Genomic DNA, 19,843 nt, shown 5'->3' with positions numbered 1-19,843 from the left:
TCCTTTTTCTGTCTCTTATGCTCAAGATTTTAATGGGGTGGTGGTTAGAGAACAAAATCTATTCCTTTAGAGTCAGCAGCCCTGTTTTGCACACATTTAAAATCCACACTTTTCGTGTGTGCAGGGTTTGGCGGCTATAGCCATGGCCATCTGTCAATGTGCAGATTCCAGACCATCAAATTATATCTGGACAGTCCCGGAATTGCAGACCAAGAGAAGTCCACAAGAAAAATATGCCCAAGCAAATTATCCTCATATCCCTAAACAGTAACTAAGCCTTCCCCTCACAATGCTTATGGCTGCTTGCAGTCTTGTTTTACCAAGTGACAAATTAGTTTAAGAAGGCAATAAAAACACTAATGTGGAACTTGTGAAGTACATGTTTTATGTCCTTTCTTTTTTCTTCAGAGAGTTCATATATTTTAATTACGGAATACAATTTTCCATTATATAATATCTTTGTTAAAAGAATCAATATTTTGGCAGTTAATTAGATTTAACAAAGGAGTTTTCTGTGTGCTAATTAATTTCTGAGACTCATCATCAGGGCATCTATAACTGTTTACAAGTTGTCAAACATCTCACTTAACATTATCATATACTGATTAAGTTCACATCACCTGAAAGAAAGATTTTTTTAAAAATCAAGCAAGCGTTAGTGTACAACAGTTATGTGTGTTAACACTTGCATGCATATTTTATGGGAAAGCATCCTTTCACTTTATAAGTGAGGATGGCAGCTCATAGATCTGTATTTGCTTCTTAGTTTGCTTCCAAGCTAAAAATAGTGAGTAAAATTCTGGTCTTCACTGTGACTATATGAAGGTGCCTTATACTGAATTACAGTGTGTTGAACATTATTTTTAGAAAATACTAGCCAAAATCCTCTTAGTTATACCTGCTGGCATAACACAATTGGTTTAAATCTTGGTAACGAATTGCTGCAAATTACAAAGTTAGTGTAGGCATTTGCTGTTGCAAAAGCCTACACTAACTTTGTAATTTGCAGCAGTTCATAGCTAAGATTTATGCTGAGATCAAACCACAGCAGTTGTTAAGCTAATGTGTTCCCTTTTCAAAGTAGCACATTCATGTTGACTCATTCCTTTGAGAGTGTTGTTGATTAAAATGCAGTGCCTGCAGTCTGGTGATTGTTCTGTCCTGCAGCATTCCAGGGTCTCAAGCAGAAATATTTCCTAATCCAGCTACCTGAGAGCCAAAACAGATGTTATAGATAACCACTAATTAGAGTTGAAAGCAGTTGGTTTTTTTCTCCTTGGGAATGAAATTTCAAAGGAATCCTGTCTTGAAAACCAGTCAGAAAAGAGAGGAAGTTAATTTGCAAAATCTGGCAAGTGAAAAAAACTCTTGCTGTGACACTCACATGCAACCAACCCTTAAGGGTTTCCTCTCCTAATTACAAGCTACATATAATGTCTGCTTCTCCCTTATGCTTTAAATAATAGATTTCAGAGACAGAACAAAAGCCTTATTTGTGCTGTCATTTTCTGAGCTGTGCCCATTTTCAAATGAGGACAACTTGTCTTGCTTAGAAAGAAAGGGTCAGACCCATGTACAGTAAAGCTCCATTGTATACTAACAGTTCGCTGTTTTCATGCTGCCTGAATGTGGCCGTGTCTTAAGGAGGGAGTCCTCTGCCCAACCCACCTGTGTGACCCACAACCAACTGGTACTCACAACACACTCACGTTCCTATCTATTCCAATTCAGCACAGTTGCAAGGATTGTAGAATTGGTTTGCTCCACTTCCAGCTGGTTCAAAAACTGTCTGTTTTGGTGGTTGAGAAAGAGAGAAAATGGGAAGGGGGCTTGGGGGGGTTGTTTGTTTTTTGCAAAGCTTAACTCCTGTTTTCCTTTGCACCCTTGCAATCTGTTATTTTTTAAGGAGCAGGGAGCATTTCCTCTCTTGCTACAGTGTGCCAGAGAAAGCATGGGAAGCTTTTAGTGCTTTTCCAGGCTTCAGACACTCCATGTAGTGCACAAGCCTGCCATGTCCTCAGGTCATCATAGAGATCTTTAATTATTGAACATTTGCAGATACATCTTCTGCTTGCCCATATTCTTTCCAATGTACTGCATTCATATCCTCCTCAGCATCATTAATAAAACAATGCTCCATACCCGCCAGGCTGCCAGCAGTCCTCCCTTTTCTGCTGAATAAAGAGAAAATACCTGCTGCCACTTTTTCTCTACCCCCCCCCAACCATTTCTCTCTTCTCCTTGCTGGCAGGATACCCCTTGTAGGGCTCTGTTATGGCATTTACCCTTTTGCCCTTCCCCCCCAGAAGGAGTATTATCAGTTGTTTGCTGCTGCTTCTCCTGTTTTTCCCCTGTGGAGCTGCTTTGTTCTAGATTCCTTGATCAAAATCCAACACATCTCTGCTGTAGAAGGTTTTGAATCATCAAATTAAAGAGCAAAGAGAAACCAAACCAAAGCTGGTCTTTTCTGTGCCTGCTATGGTGGCACGATGCTACGTGAGCACATTCTGCAGGCACAACCTGCGCTGACTTTGTGTTTTACCCTTCCCCAAGTGCTAAGAACAACCAGGAACACTGGATATATACGGGGTGCTCTCTTTCTTTGCATACAGGTAAAAGAACTTGGAATTGTTACTTTGGAGGTTACAACTCCTAGAATTCTCCAGCCAGCATCACCAGCTCACTAATGCTGGCTGGGGAATTCTGGGGGGGGGGGGGTATAATTTAGAAAGAAATACTTTCTGGGGCCTGGGTTTTCAGCCCCTGAGACAACACCAATTGAAGAGAGAAACAGCTCAGAAATGGTGCCCAATGAAGAATAGAGGTTCAAGAGGTGATTCCAATTGTCTACTCCATGGCATCTTCTGGTAGCTTGCAAATAACCCACACAACAGATCTGCCTCTGAGTTGTTACAGATTTGGTATTCTAGTGCATACCGTATTTGTTGGCGTACAAGGCGACTGGCCATATAAGACGACCCCCCAACATTTCCACTCAAAATACAGAGTGGACAGCTCTGCTGTGGTGCCAGCGCCGGCTGCCCGGGGCTCTGCCCGGGCCCGCCCTGGAAGTTCATGGCCGGCGGGGAGGAGGGCAAGGAAGAGGGGAAGAGGCTGGGCGGGCGGCAGCAGGAGGAAGAGGGGAAGCGAGTGGGTGGCAGACGAGCGTGCGCGCAGCTGGCTCAGCGGCATGGGGCGGCGGGCAGCCTGGCAGCGGGCTCTGGCCGCTCAGGCATGGCCAGCTCTGCTTCCCTCCATCCATCCAGACCGACTGCCTGCCCGCCCGCCTGCCTTCCTCCCCGGCCAGCGTGGCCCCGCATCACTCAATGGTGGTGGCGGCGGCTCCTTCCTGGCCCAAATAAAGTGCCCTCCCCACTTGGAAGCATGTTTTTTGGGCCAAAAAAGTCATCTTGTACGCCGGCAAATATGGTAAGTCTACAAATTTCAAATAGACCTTCGCAATGACCTGCCAAAGGACAACTCGTTAACACTAAAAAAAAAACCTTGCCAATTTCCTGCCAGTCACCCAAGGTTTTATACTATTTTTTTCCCTGTACCCCAGGATGCTTCCAGCCTCTCCTGTCCTTCAGCTAACTTTCTTTCCACTCTGCAGCTTCCAAGAGAGAATGAGAAAGAGAACAAGTGTCAACTTCCAAAGTCTGATAGCATTCTTCTCTTAACATTCTTGAGCATTCTAAAGATCTCATGACTCTTGACTCCTGTTATCAGGCATGAGTTGAATATCTTGGGCATTAATGTTTCCAGATGTTATGAATACAGACTGGTGGATTCTTCAACAAAAGATAAAGGGCCTGCAAGCCAGATGCCCCTGTAAAAATACAGGCTGTGCTACTATGTAAGAGGATCCTGAGAGAAAATTCCCAGGATTCACCCCTGTAAGAGATGAAGTGCTGTGCTTCTGATTCCTAGGTGACATACTGAGCTGCTTTCTAGGTCAGGCTTAGGCAATTTAAACTGATTTGAGAGTCACTACCACTGCTGAAATTCATTGGTGAATCATGCTGCCAGAAAGTTTAGTGACAAACCAGGAAAAGCCATCAAGACAAGCAAGAGAGAAATATAAATAATGGAATGGCTAGCTCAGAGTGGTGGGCTTTCCTTCACTAGAGAGTTTTAAGCAAGGGGTGAATTACAGCCTACCAAGTATGCTGCAGCAGTGATTTTCTGAACAAGAAGATGCGTGTATTAGATGAACTTTAAGATTCTTTCCAAGCCATTGATTGTCTCTACACGTTGAAGGCATCAGTGTAAATCTTATCCCCTTTGATGAAGCCGGCAGTTACCCAAACCAGCAGTAACCCTTTGTTTAAGCCAGCAGATACCAGCCCCACGTTTAGCTGATTTAACATGAAACAATGTGGAATCATGTTTTGCTAATGAACTGATGCCAATGGGTTTGATCACATATTCTTATGTGCCACTTCACACCAGGTAGCCCATCAGCAGCAAACCGTCTTTGGCAGGGTCCTGGAGCAAAAAATGATTTGGTGCTCTTTCCTTCTTTGTAAGCTTTCTGACTTTTTGATACTTTTCACTTGAACCCCAGCCCCACCAGTGCAAAGAGAAGGGAGATGTGTCATGTTCTATTCCACACATGAATATTAATGCTGTCTTCCGACTGGACATTTCTCTTTCATCTCTTTGGAATTATCTATCTACCTTTGCTAGAAAGAGGTCACTCTTGACAGGTGGCTCCCGGGGAGGGGGAGAAAATGTCATGTTTTTCTTTTCCTCCCTGGAGTGGCTGTCACAGTGTCAAATGTGTTTCATCCCCAGCATATGACCTCTGTTTTTTTTTCCCCACATGCCTGCATGGAGTGATAAAAGGAGACCCTCAGAATAACACAGAAGCACAGATTGCCTTTCTCACACTAGACTCTACTGAGCAACAGGGTTCTGAACTGTAGCCGGTTTAGAAATAGCATCCCGTCACTCACTGACATCCTCTTCTTTTAATTAATGTTGCATTTTTGCTGGTCACCGTCTATTGGAAAGTATATTATGCTTTATATCAGAGAGTGCAAACTCTACTCCAAGCTGGTCTGGTCATGGTGTTGGCTTATTGGCCATGTAACACATCCTTCTCTACAACACTTTGCATTGTTTCTGCCACATTATAATGTGTGGGAGGACAGTTATATTGAAATGATAGACTAGTAACCCAAATTGCCTGGCTTACCTGATGTAGAGAAAAATAGCAATTGAAGCAGAGGAGCTGTGGATGGAGTAGGTGGGTAGGAATCACACTGAGGTGATAGTGAGATCTCAGTATAAGCAAGAGGATGATTAAACTAGGGGATTACAATGAGGCATATTAGTACAGTATATTGCAGTCATGTTCATGACTCTTATGAAAATTGTGGGTGTACCTTGTATTTTCCCTTCTTGGAGTGCAAAGAGCAGCTTTGATGGGGCAATTTTGATTGGGTAAAACAGATCATGAGAAGGCAGGAGGCTCTCAAAAGACAATGTCGCTGGGAAAGGTGGAGGGCAGAAGGAAAAGAAGAAGCAAATACAGTACAGAATGTACTGACTCCCTAAAGGAGGCCACATGCTTGAGTTCACAAGAGCTAAGCAGTGCAATTGAGGACAGGACATTTTGGAGATTGCTCATTCCTAGGGTCACCATAAACCAGAGATACATTGACAAAGAATAAACAGCTCATGGAGAAATGGACTTACGTAAAACCAGAGGTGAGGAACCTTGGCCTATCAAGCATTTTGAAGCATAGATATCCCAGTATCTTACCATTTGTCAGCGCCAGATGGGGACAGTGTGAGTTGACAAAACATCTGGCAAGCCAAATCTTCCCTATCCTGAAACAGTCTTTCCTCACTGAATGCAGATGCACAAACCAAAATGGGATTCATACACCCATGGCTCCTTTACATCCATGGAAAAGAGGCAACATATTAGGTGGTTTCTTGTTTCAAATCGTAGGCCTAATCATAGGAGTTAAAGCTGATATCATTTCAGATACAAGCTACATGAGGCAGGAGGATATAAATTTTTGTTCTTCTTCCCCATTTTATACAAATACTTTGCTCATAATGGGAGAAGGGAAAAGAACAGATCGTTTGTTTACACTTCACTTAAGGCAATATGCTTTTCAAAAACATTCAGAAGAATGTTGATATGCTTTCATTCTATCATAAACCAATAATGTTGAGTGAAACATTAGAAATCCTACAGAAACTAATAGATAATCAGATTTTGGTGGTTTTCAGTTTAATAACTTGCTAAACATTGAAAGAATAAGATAGTGAAAGATGCAATTAATTTGAAGTCTTCTCTGTACTTAGTCACAGAGCCTTACAGTTATGATCTAAATTGATTTTTCTAAGAAAAAAAAATTAATTCAATTTGAAATTATATTGATATTTAACTATAGTCAGTTTATGTCACAAATACCTTTTCTGCATCATTTACATTATCTGTTGTAAGATGGTTTGAGTACCGATGGCCTATATTTCAAGTTAGAAGGGGAAGTGTTTCACCTGCAGTGGTGGGTTGAGATACTCCTACTGACCAGCTTGGACTCGTGTTTGTATTTAAAAAATATGGCAAGAATTCATCTAAATGTAAAAGAATAAAATTTCTGAAACCCCAGTTTTTCTCACTATAGATGCATGAGGTTCAGGCAGAATTCCTACACCATGTTCTTTGATCCCATCTGGATAGCAGATCTCCATGTGTCAAAAATCAAGCACACTTGTGCAGAACATATGGTCTACTATTGCACCACTGTGGGAGGATGGACTGTATCTTAATAATAGAAGCAAGCCATAATTACATGCAAAAACATTAATTCCTAGCATGTCCAGATAAAAGGTTAAGGAGCAAGAAATTGAAAAGGTTTCTGCCTGGGAATCCAGACAGTGATAAAGTCACTAAATAGATACTAGACCAATGGTTCCCAGCCGTGGGTCCCCAGCTGTTCTTGGACTACACCTCCTGCACATCCTGGCCAGCACAGTTAGTGGTGAAGGCTTCTGGGAGTTTTAGTTCAAGAACGTCTGGGGACCCAATGGGATCCATTGTACTAAATGGATCAGTTGTCTGACCTATTGTGTAGTAGGATAATCCTACATGACAACCCTTCCACTAGGGGAGAAAGGCAGTAAAAAAAATTAAATAGATAAAAATTAATTACTAATACTCCACAAGCACAATGGTGTACTTGGGCATTTTTCCAGCACAGACAGCAAAATAAATGTTTGTGCTATTAGGGACATAGCATATACTCCTTCCCTTGCATGGAAACATTTTAATTATTAGAAAAGTGTTGTGTTTGAATTGTCCCTGAAAGGAAAAGAGAAGACCTACACCATCTGAATCTGATTATGCAGTGACTTTTATCAAAAATCTGTGTTCATCTGAAAATGTCATACCATTTCATGAAGGTTACCAAATCCCTAATTAGAAAAAAGACCACAGTTAAAAAAAAAACAGGCCACACAATGTGAATTTCACTTCATAGGCTCTAACTAAGAACATGGAGGTTGTGGGGGAAATATCACATATGTGGCGAATACCACATTGGGAAGGGTGAGATATTTCATAACGAGATGTGCTTTCAACCTTTTCACAACCAGGAGACTCCAAAACAGTCTGCAGGGATCAAGGTGTTGTTTATATTTTGCTTCTGCTTTACATTGCAGGTGTTTCTGAAGAGCGATCGGGTGGCCAGAATGGTACAAAGTGGTGGGTTCTCAGCTAATGATTCCCGGGAAGTCTTCAAGAAACATATCGAAAAAAGGGTCCGTAGCCTCCCTGAGATTGATGGCCTCAGCAAGGAGACTGTGCTAAGTTCCTGGATGGCAAAATTTGATGCGATCTATCGGGGCGAAGAGGACCCACGCAAAGCTCAAGCCCGGATGACAGCCAGTGCTGCCTCAGAGCTGATTCTCAGCAAGGAACAGCTGTACGAAATGTTCCAGAACATCTTGGGAATCAAGAAATTTGAGCATCAGCTGCTGTACAATGCATGTCAGGTAAGGCTCACTGTGGTCGAGTGGACCACTCACTGCCAGATGACATAATACCTGACACAGGTGAATTTTGTTCAACATTCTCATGTCTCCTCAGTTTCGATGCCTGTGAGGTACAGAACCTTCCTTTCGCTGGGCTCAGTACACTGTGGCTTAACTTGGGAGCGTTCAGTTAACCATGCAGTAATTTCCAATCATACTCAAACTAGGATGTGGTGGTTGCCAGTGTGAGAGCCCCTCACTAAAGATGGGAAGTTAGTCATATGAAAGACGTCGGGAGTGATTCATACTTAACGAGCTCCCTGTATACTTGGTTGTAAATAATAGTAATTTATAATATTGGTAGTATAACATATAAATCAAAGTTGTTGACATTTAATATTCATAAGGCTGCTTTAAACCACTTTTTCCTTGACCTGGGAATAAACTCAAACTCAGACACAAGCTAGAACTGAAGATGTTTTGTTTGCTTCCCTAAACAGTCAGTGAGAATTGAAGCTTGGTGGTTGCTGTCTCTAAAAGCACAGGACTTAAATTCATTCGAGAATTTACCAATTCAGTGTATCAATATAAACACCACACAGGATTTCAAACAATGTACTGCCCACTGATAAGCCAGTTCTTCTTGGAAGGTTTTCAGTTAAGACTTTTATACAAAATCCTAGCCCTTTGAGGAGCTTTTCCTCCACCTGAAATGATCACAAAGGCTAGCAATAATTGACCAAACCTTTCTACAGTCCAATTTCACCAATCGTTTCCCTATCCAAACTCTATTTCACAGCTAAAATGCCAACCCTTTAATTTTAAATAACCCTCTCCCTGCGATTCATTGTGGCTTGGTCGTGATGTAATCGACTTAAGATGCCTTTAAGAGGTTGGACAATTTAACTGTCTGTCACAGCTGGGTTTGAAAAAAAATCAGGACATTCAATTGCGATATCAAGTTGGATTGAGATCCTCCAAACCAGTGGTTCTTAACCTTTGTTACTCAGATGTTCTTGAACTGCAACTCCCAGAAACCCCAGCCAGCACAGTTGGTGGTGAAGGCTTCTGGGAGTTTCAGTCCAAAACTCCTGAGTAGCCCAAGGTTAAGAACCAGTGCTCCAAACCTAGAAATTGTAGTTTCCTAGTTTGGACAAAATGGACAACAGGGATAGGGAATGTGTGCTCCTCCAGATGATGATGGACTACATCTTCCATCATCCCCTGCTGTAAGTAGTCTTACAATCCCAAGAGGTGAACAGTACCCTTGCCTCTCATTAAAAATATTGTGGTACAAAGTGAAAACCCTGATATACATCATAGAATCATCGTAGGGTTGGATGGGACCTTGGAAGTCTTCTAGTCCAACTCCCTGCCCAAGGCAGGAGACCTCATACCATCCCAGACAGATGGCTGTCCCATCTTTTTTTTTTGAAAACCTCCAGCAATGGGGCACACATATAAACTGGACTTGCCGGGAAGCTGGTGGCTGATTTCACAGGGATGGCACCAGGTTGTTAGATCCTGATTTATTCAAACCCAGCTGTGACATATTTGCCATCCCTGTGAAATCAGTCACCAGCTTTCTCTGCAAGTCCAGTTTATGTATGTTAGGGTTTTTTCACATCGCACCATAATGTTTGTAATTCAGGGCAGGGTACTGTTTACCTCCTGATGCTGTGCCTCCAACCCTATCTGCAAAAATAGGTTCAGCACATTGAACAGTTCCTTTGAATTTTGTAGGAAATCCTGGAACATAGCCCTGGAATCACCAACCTCATCCATGGGCTTTCTCCCAACACATCTTTGGGGAGTCCTGTACTTGGTTCACCTAAGTGGCATTAAAGGGACTTCTTTTTCTTCAGCCTTTCCTGAGTGATACCTTTTATTGTAATCTCATCAGCATGATTTCTTTTATACTGAACTATGATTCTTATTTAGGATATAGTTCTTAGTCACTGCATTTTGAATTTGAAAAAATTTCATGAAGTGGAGTTGACTTTCTCTCCCTGATATTCCAAACTGGACTCCTGGATTTTCCAGACATGCATATCCCCCCTTCCCATGACACCCCTCTATTTTGTGATTGTCCGGGTTTTTCCTTTTTAAAATGCATGACAATGCTGAAATGGTCATTCAACATGTCTAAGGCCCCCTGCCTTGGATTTCTACGAATCATGGCATCTGTCAAGGGTGTAGAGATTTTGCTGTTGAGAGCTGAGGTGCCATTATTTCTATGAGATTTTGTATAAAATATTTTAAAGAGAAATGGAAATCAGGATTGAAAGAATGCAGCATTTGCAGGAAAATACCAGATATATCTTCACTAGTGCTTCCCACATGCTTTCTTTTAGCTTGTATTCTGGTGGGAAGATATTGATGGTTACAACTTACATACACAAGTTTCTCAGCTCTGTCTCTGCTGCTGACTTTTATACTATCTGCTTTTTAATTCCTTTTCTCATACAAATAGCAATTACTCCTGAATGCTTTGGCTCTCATGCGGGTGCTGTTTGAGGAGGTGTTTGGGGAAGTTTTACTGTTGCCACAGTTCTGAAAACAACACCAGAATTGCGTAGCAAGAGACCAACCCAGATACTCTATCATAAGCTTTAATGGAAGAGGGTCTAGAAGCTGCTACAAGATTGTTGTTTTGTCTGCGTAGTGTGTGACTGTGCATGAGGGATGGAAATAATGCTTGCTGATTACCTCATTATCATCAGTTCGTATTCTTTTAACGTAACAAATCTCTTTGCCTAAATTGCAGAGGTGATTTTAGAAAAAACACCCCTTGTGTCACTGTCTTTGGAGGCAAAAATATTGTGGGATTTAAAAATTCTTTGTCTAGCATTGTTTCATGTTCAGACAGCCTAAATCAATGAGAACAAAGAGTTGTGAGTATTTTTTCCCATCTCTAATCAAGTGCATTACACACACACACCCTCAAGAAATGGCTCCTTTGATGCTACCCTGTTTCCCCGAAAATAAGACCTAACCTGAAAATAAGCCCTAGTATGATTTTTCAGGATGCTCGTAATATAAGCCGTACCTTAAGTGAAACTCCGCCCTCCACCATTGTGCAGCAACCAGAAGATAACATGACTGTAAAATAAAACATCCCCTGAAAATAAGCCCTAGTGTGGAGCAAAAATGAATATAAGACCCTATCTTATTTTCGGGGAAACACGATAACGTCAACAATGTGTAATGCAGTTATTTCTGGCCGGACAGGATTTACAGCCTATATTAGACAACAAGTCAAGCAGAAAGTCTGACATCAGTACGTGTGATCTGACATCAGTCATGATGGGGAAGAAGATAGGTGGCAAAAGGAGGTCTTGAAAGGTGAGGCTTGAGCAGCTCAAGCAGCTCATCTTCAGCCACCTGGAGAAGTGGTCTTTGAAGGCTAACTTGAGAAAGGACAATGAAGTGACTTTTATGACAAACAGAGAAGAGGAAGCTCACTTAGGTGCTGTGAGTAACATGGCACATAATGCGGACATGGTAAAGAAAACAGAAAGGGCAACTCGACGTACTTTGTAATGAAAACCTTTTTGAGTTCATTGCTTCAGGCTTGAAATCTCTTACTCTATTATTGTATCCTTTTTTCGTTGATGTCATTTCCTCTCCAAATGTGTTTCTTGCCCTAATATTTTTCCCAGCAGGCTGCTGCTCAAGCTACTGCTGGAGAGCATACCTTTCTCAATTGGTGCTTAAATCTCAATTCTGAATCTTTCAGGAGAAATAGCAATACATAGTTGGTTCATAGCTTACATGATATGTGGCAAGGTCTTCAGCAAAGCATGGTGATGTCCATATGTTGAACCTTCTGTCTCCATATCCTCTTACTCTCTACAGGGGAAGGAAAGTATGAAGCATCCATAATATTATTATTTTAAAATAACTACTCCCAAATACACATGAGGGAAAGCATTTCAGCTTCAACAGAACTGGACAGGTTGCGTAAGGGAAATAATAAGACATAAGACATAAGACATAAGACATAAGACATAAGAAATTTATTTGTCATTGCGCTCACAAGTGGGTGCAACGAAATGAGGTGCTCTTCCCCAAGGTAAAACTGGACAACACTACAAAAAAAAGTTAAAATATACACAACTTTCATCATCCAAATATAGATACCCCGTTTTCTCTCAGCAATTAAAATCCACCAAAAACCTATGGCCCCACAAATAATAAAGCTGTCACAAGCATTGAGCCAGAATACATGTCAGCATACTTTATGCAACATGAACCGGCTCATCTCTGGATTAAAAAAAATAAATAAAAGGATTGGATTAAAAAGTGGATAGCCCAGTCTAAGCCTCCCAGACATCCTCCATGAAATTCATTAAACTTTAGTCTTTGTATCAGCCATGGTAAAAAAAAATACACACAAATTACAACTCTGCAAAAATGTACCAGCTAGCAGTAGAGACATTTCTACTGTAAGTGTGGAATAGGTAGATAGTTTAGGAGCCTTGTGGTGCAGTAATTAAACGGCAGTACTATAGTCAAAACTCTGTCCACAACCTGGGTTCAAGGGTGACTCAACCTTCCATCCTTCTGAGATCGTAAATTGAGTACCCTGTTTGCTGGATGGGGGAGCAGTGTGTAACCTGCATAATTAATTTGTAAACCTCCCAGAGAGAGCTTTAAGTGCTATGGGGCAGTATATAAACAGCATGTTTTGCTTTGCTTTGTTTTCTCACCTCATAATGTTGAGTGTGGATATATATATATGGGGAAGGAATTTGTAAGCCTCCCAGAGAGAGCTTTATATATATAATTTTAAATTTTATATATAAATATATATAATTTTTATATATAAAATTTAAAAGTTGCAAATGTAAACATGCAGATGTAAGAAGCAGGAGCAAACTAATAAAAGAACACAAGGTAACCAATTCAAACTGTATTGGGCACTTTATTATAAAGAAAGTAATAGCAACTAGTAAAAGAATAAATTGTTCATGCAATGCAATCACCTTTAGGCTTTATATAAAACAACTTTATGTTTAGGCAGTTGCTTTGCAGCCACAGTTGACAAGGATCTGCTTGTTGGTGACTGCATAGGCTTTAAAAAAAATAAAAAATATTTATATATATATATATATATAGTTCTACAAATTCCCAGCAACGTCTTTCTTTTGGGGTCAAATTCAATGATTTTTGTACTCTTGCTTCTTAGATTTACATATTCATGTCCAGGAGACAGAGATTACTTTTTTGTTTCATGAATAGATTAATTTCCTTGCCATTTCCATCCCTCCCTTTTTCCAGAGTCAGAAATGACAGAAACATCCCATAGTTCAAAAGAACACAGTGGGCATTACGGTTCTGATTAATAACTTTGCTGCCCAGCTGAGGAAAGAATCAAAGAGAGAATTAGGGAAATGAAGAGGCAAGCAGGTCACATCAAAGGGATTTCTAATTTTGGGTATACACCATCAGCCTCAGAGTCTGTGTGCAGTTGGGATGAACCACTCTGTCAGATTTGGTTTCTCTCAGTTTCTTCCTTATCTGTTCTTCAGCTCACTTTGTTCCATTTCCACATCAATCTGGGACTATAAAAAAGAAAAGTCAGCATATACATTATATGCATTGTCTTACTATACGTAGTATCTTAAAGGTAAAGGTAAAGGTTCCCCTTGACAATTTATTTTGTCCAGTCGTGTTTGACTCTAGGGGGCGGTGCTCATCCCCGTTTCCAAGCCATAGAGCCAGCGTTTTTGTCCGAAGACAATCTTCCGTGGTCACATGGCCAGTGCGACTTAGACACGGAATGCTGTTACCTTCCCACTGAGGTGGTCCCTATTGATCTACTCGCATTTGCATGCTTTCGAACCGCTAGGTTGGCGGGAGCTGGGACAAGCGACGGGCGCTCACTCCGTCGCATGGATTCGATCTTACAACTGCTTGGTCTTCTGACCCTGCAGCACAGGCTTCTGCGGTTTAGCCCGCAGCGCCACCACGTCCCTTTTACGTAGTTTTGTGTGCTCTCCCCCCATTCCAACATATAATTTTGCTGACAGTTGCTCATAGTAGAATGCCTTTTGGTAGACTTCTTCTACAACCATGAGCCTGCTTGTGTGCCTTTTCTCTAGTAATTTTGGAGGCATTTTTCATTTGCAGAATTTAATCATAAAGTTCTTAGAAATGCACCCTTCCATTTTTTTTTTCAAAACTACATGCTTCACATATTTATTCAGGAACACAAGTCTGGCAAGAGATTTTGAAAAGGCAAACTAAATTCTCCCACTTAAACTCTTTCTTGGTGTACTTTTATTTAAAATTTCACCACACATGAGGCTTTGGGGACTGCTCCTTTATATCAGATGAGAGCCAAAGCCTCATATTCCAAATGTGAGAGAATTAAACATGCAAAGAAGACGTACCTCCTGACAACCATCACCCCCAGCATCGCTTGGCTGACGTGACGACCAACTTTTCCTTCTGCCCTTATAGCCCTAAATCTGCAGATGATTAGAATCCTTTAGGTCTCTGCAGCAATATCTTATAATTCTAGTATGTCTGTGTATAGTTTAGCCTCATTCAAACGTTCTTAATAGGACTGCTGGATAACTCAGTGGTTTAGGCTGCAGAGCTGAAGATTGGGAGTTCAGTTCTCCACTGTGCCAAGACAGAGGTGGACTTGAGGATTCATAGGGTCCCTTCCAGTTCTGCAGTTCTAAGATTAATAATAATAATAATAATAATAATAATAATAATAATAATAATAATAATAATAATAATAATAATAATAATAATAATAATAATAATAATAATAATAATAATAATAATAATAATAATAATAATAACATCAAGTAAGTAGATGCAAAAAGAGGGAGGGCTTCTGCCCTGTCCCCCTTTCTTGTCATTGCTTGGCTCTGTCAATGTCCAGTGCGGCCAAAGAAGAGGCTTTTTCTCTATTTTTTTAACATGGAGGTACTTTACGTGACCAAAAATGCTGGAAAATCTTCATTCTTGCTTGTGCGGGTAGCCTCAACAGAAACAGAAATTTCTCCTCTTTAGACTCATTGCTCAGTGTGCCAGCCAACTGACAACAGAGGGAGGCAAGGTGGGAGTTCTTGCCAATCACGCTTGATTGGCTTTCCCTCATAGGGTTGCACTGAGGATAAAAAGGTGAGGAAGAGTTATATACATAATGTTTTTTCTTTGTTTGTTGCTTTGTATCCTGTCTTCTCTTCATAATTACACACACACACACACACACACACACACACAAGGAAGGAGTCTGTGTTAACAGACAAACAACCCCATCAGGGACACTTGGAGTTTTTGTTTCCACAGCAGCGTGAGCCACAAGTGTCTACATTTTTCCCCCTCAGGAAAATAGTAATGGCAACTTGAAAACAAAATAAGCCGACTTCCTGCTGTGGCTCATCTCCATGTCTTATAGTTTTATCTCTGCTTGTATATATATCCTAATAAAATGAGGTTACTCTGCACAGTAAAAGTCAGTAGGTTTCACTACCAACTGTCAGCCCTATCTGCACAGCTGTGGCTTCGTTTCCATGACTTCTTGTTGTTCTTCATTCCTTAAGTCATGTCCGACTCTTCGTGACCCCATGGACCAGAGCACACCAGGCCCTCCTGTCTTCCACTGCCTCCCAGAGTTTGGTCAAATTCAAGTTGGTAGCTCCAATGACACTGTCCAAATGACTTAGTAGGGCCCTAATATGTGACCAACATTTGTGTAGCCAGAGGAAAGTTGGAAATTGGGTTTTTGTGCATACAGAGGATCATTGATGGCAATAATGTAACAGTGAGTGGTAGTATGGTACAGTGGGCAGAGTGTCAGACTAGGAACCACAGACCTGGATTCCAATGCCCACCCGGACCTTAAACGCATCACCACCTCTTAGCCCAGTTCCCCTCTCCTGGTTGTGTAAAAGAAGAACATAGAGTAGAACCCTGTATGCTGTCCTAAACTCTTTGGAGGAAAATTGTAAATAATAAATTGAATAACAAATAATAAATTAAACTAGGACGGTTACATGTACAATCACAGCTGGCTATGTCACGACCTTGTGATCTCATACAAGTGGGACAGGCAATGTTTGGGAGGAAATCCAGAACTTCTTCAGGGCCATGTCAGTGTCAAAACAGATGCAAGAGCAATCTATACAATGGGCCTAGAATCTGGGCAAATCCCGTATCAGAGTAGTATGGCATCCAAAAGCCATGGGAAAAATTTATATGTTTTGGTGCAAAATGCATCCAAGCAGCTAGAGCCATTGCTGCCATTTATGCTTGCGTCATATTTATCCTTGATATACAGCACACATGAGGCACTGAGAATTTTTCCAACCCCTACGTTACAGCTGTGGCTTCTGGAAGGCTTCCTGGGAATTTTTTGGCAGGCCTTGTACTTCTATGAGATCAAGTCTTTGCTGCTATGTTTGAAGCAATTAACCCTACAGAGCTCATTTCTGTGCATGTATGTATGTGTCTATTACATTTCTGCATTAACTATCTATCCTTGCTTGTGCTGATCACCACTCTGGGGCTAGCACTGTCTTTATGTTTTAATATTTGCATGAGAAAGTATAGATCAGCTGCTCCCACCCCCTCAGTACTGATGTCTACACATTGGATATTACATGTTTACAACAGCTTAGGTTTATTAAAGATGATCCAAATCATAGTCCAACATATCTGGAAGGAGCCAAATTCAGAATGTCTACCTTATAAGCTAGATAACTTAAATGTTGACAAAGAAAAAATTGAAATAGATATTTTGTGTATCTTGGTACAAACAATCCAAAGGGAGACAGTAACTAAGAAAATCATAAGAAGACTAGGAAGGGCAGTCATGAAGGACTTCAAAAAGATCATCAGGTGTAAGGATGTGTCACTGGAGACCAAGCCCAAGATAATCTACACTATTGCATTTCTGTTCACCATATAGGGGTGTGAAAGCTGGACAGTTAAGAAAGTTGACAGGGGGAAAAATGATTTGTTTGAAATGTGGTGCTGGAGGAGAGCTTTGCAGATACCCTGGAAAGACAAGTGGGTTCTAAATGAAATCAAGTCGGAACTATCTCTGGAGACAAAAATGTTGAAACTGAGGCTGTCCTAGTTTGGGTAAGATTCTCTGGAGAAGACGGCGATGCTGGGAAAGATGGAAGGCAGCAGGAGAAAAGGAAGATCAAATATGAGATGGACTGACTCCCTGAACGAAGCCACAGGCTTGAGTTTCCAAGAACTAAGCAGGACATTTTGTAATTCACTCATTCATAGGGTCATGAGTTGGAAGCAACTTGGCAGCACATAACAACAACATAAGCTAAAGCTTTTTCCTTCAACTGGGATGAGAAAACTGCTTTATCTTACTGCAGTCGCTCCATCTATCTCCCTTCAGAATCATTGTGCCTTATTTTCTAAAAAAGCCAACAATTTGGAATAGGGGTGTGTTTCTCAGGATCATTTCCTTTCAGTGAGAAACTGGGATGGGGGAAATCTCTCTTTTCTCCTTATAGTGATATGTGTCTTTAAAATACTTCCTAAGATTAAAATACTTCCTAAGATTGGATGTCCTCCTCGACTCCTTAGCATCATCAGGTCCTTTCATGAGGGAATGAAGGGCAATGTAGTTTTTGATGGCTCAACATCAGATCCCCTTGACATCCAAAGCGGAGTGAAACAGGGCTGTGTCCTCGCGCTGACCCTGTTTGGGATCTTTTTGCTGTCATGCTGAAGCAGGCCTTTGGAACTGCAACTGAAGGTGTCTAACTCCGGACTAGATCAGATGGAAAGCTCTTCAATCTCTCTAGATTGAGAGCGAAGACCAAAGTCCAACTGAAATGCATGCGGGACTTCCTCTGCGCCGATGATGCAGCCATTGTTGCCCACTCTGCCGAAGACCTCCAACAACTCATGAATCGTTTTAGCAAGGCCTGCCAAGACTTTGGACTATCAGCCTGAAGAAAACACAAGTCATGCGCCAGGGCATGGACTCACCTCCCTTTATTACCATCTCCATGCAAGAATTGGAGATTGTCCATGAATTTGTGTACCTTGGTTCAACGATCTCTGACACTCTTTCCCTAGATGTCTAGCTGGATAAACGCATTGGCAAAGCAGCTAATATGTTCTCAAGACTCACAAAAAGAATATTGCTCAATAAGAAGCTGACAGCATACACCAAGATCCAGGTCTATAGAGCCTGTGTTCTGAGCACACTCCTGTACTGCAGTGAGTCCTGGACCCTTCATGCACGGCAGGAGAGGAAGCTGAACACGTTGCATATGCGTTGCCTCCGACACATTTTTGATATCACCTGGCAGGACAAAGTTCCAAATAGAGTAGTCCTAGATCGAGCTGGAATTTTTAGCAAGTATACGTTACTGAAACAGCGATGTCTAAATTGGCTTGGGCATGTTGCAAGAATGGCTGATGGTTGGATTCCAAAGGATCTCCTGTATGGAGAATTGGTGCAGGGAAAGCGCCCCAGAGGGATACCACAGCTGCAATACAAGGATATCTGCAAGTGGGATCTGAAGGCCTTGGAAATGGATCTCAACAGATGGGAAACTCTGACATCTGAGCACTCAGCCTGGAGGCATGTGGTGCATCATGGCCTCTCCCAATTTGAAGAGACCCTCGGCCAGCAGGCTGAGGCAAAGAGGCAGTCACGAAAGCAGCAAAATCAGGGAGCTAGACGAGGTACAGATTGTATTGGCCTTCTCAGCCACACTAGATGCTGTTCCAAGTCCTCCATGCAGAGCATGATACCATAGTCCCGTGAGACTGAAGGATGCCTATGACGATGATGACATGTGTCTGTGTGAATTTTTTCCTCGGAGAAATCTTCTTGGAAATCTCACAAAATTTCTTGGATGTTTTGTAGTACTTTTTAAGATTCTGTGTAATCTGTGCAGAGTTATTATAATTCTCATGAAGGTTGGTATTTTTCCTGCGTAGGATGGCCCAGAAAGGGAACCAAGTTGTGTAGAATAAGGCAGTTTCTATGCAGAGTGGCATTTTCTCTGTGCAGATCTCCCCAGGATTGTTCATAGGGTTATGCAGAAAAGAGAGAGAGATGAACAGAGTTGAGCCATTTCCTACACAGAAGAAGCAGGCAAAAAAAATGAAAAAGGAAGTCAAGAAAACTGAAACCCAGTCTCATCTTTTTTAATGAGAAGTTAGGAAATCCTGCTAGTGTTAGAAAAGTCTTGGAAGGAGCATCTTGGCGATGTGAAACACTAGAAAATTGCCAAGAACAAGAAATTTTTCAAATGCTCAGCACAAACTCTGTTGTTTGAGACAATACTTTTTCTCCTTGAGTTCTTTATTTTCAGTAGGACTTGGGTACTTGATTAGCTGACCTCCTTAGAAAGTAACTTCCTATGGGGCTGAGTTCACGCAGGTTTTGAATGCAAAATTTCTGCTGCTCCTTTTAAACACTTGGGCATGATGCAGTGCCTGGACTTATTTACGCTCTTTTTTTATTGCTCATTAAACCATCAAACCTACAATTAATTAGCAATTTGTTAGAAGTACATATTGGTTAAGAATGAAAACACTTAACACAAGGATTACTTTACTATTTTATTGTGTGTGTGAAACGGATGATAATTCACAAAGATTCTCTAGGGAAAAGGCATATTATATAAGCCATCTCCTGGAATAAAATAAAATAGAGCTTGTAGTGCTACCCCTAAAAGGAAGGGCTTTTACTTTGTGTGGAGATTAAAATGATAATACCCAAGAAAGCTAGAAAAAAACTGTGATTGCAGTTTGCTGTGACTGGGCTACTAGATCTTTTTTCCCCCCATTAGATCTCTCAATAGGTTTATTTTCATCCCTTTCAACTCATTTC

General features: G+C 41.2%; 1 protein-coding gene across 35 annotated transcripts in view; it reads left to right on the top strand.

Moving 5' to 3' along the window:
• Positions 1-19,843, top strand: part of CADPS (calcium dependent secretion activator) — a 400,801-nt gene that overhangs the window by 90,365 nt on the left and 290,593 nt on the right. For all 35 annotated transcript variants that reach the window (XM_072989350.2, XM_072989349.2, XM_072989351.2 and 32 more), the window contains exon 3: positions 7,684-8,016. In XM_072989350.2, the coding sequence (XP_072845451.2) occupies positions 7,684-8,016 (333 nt within the window). The remainder of the gene's footprint in view (positions 1-7,683; positions 8,017-19,843) is intronic.

Source organism: Pogona vitticeps, chromosome 2, assembly GCF_051106095.1.
Source record: "Pogona vitticeps strain Pit_001003342236 chromosome 2, PviZW2.1, whole genome shotgun sequence".
In the NCBI taxonomy this organism is placed as follows: Eukaryota; Metazoa; Chordata; class Lepidosauria; order Squamata; family Agamidae; genus Pogona; species Pogona vitticeps.
Note: the sequence above shows the minus strand (reverse complement) of the source record. Positions and strands in the feature narration are given on the sequence as shown.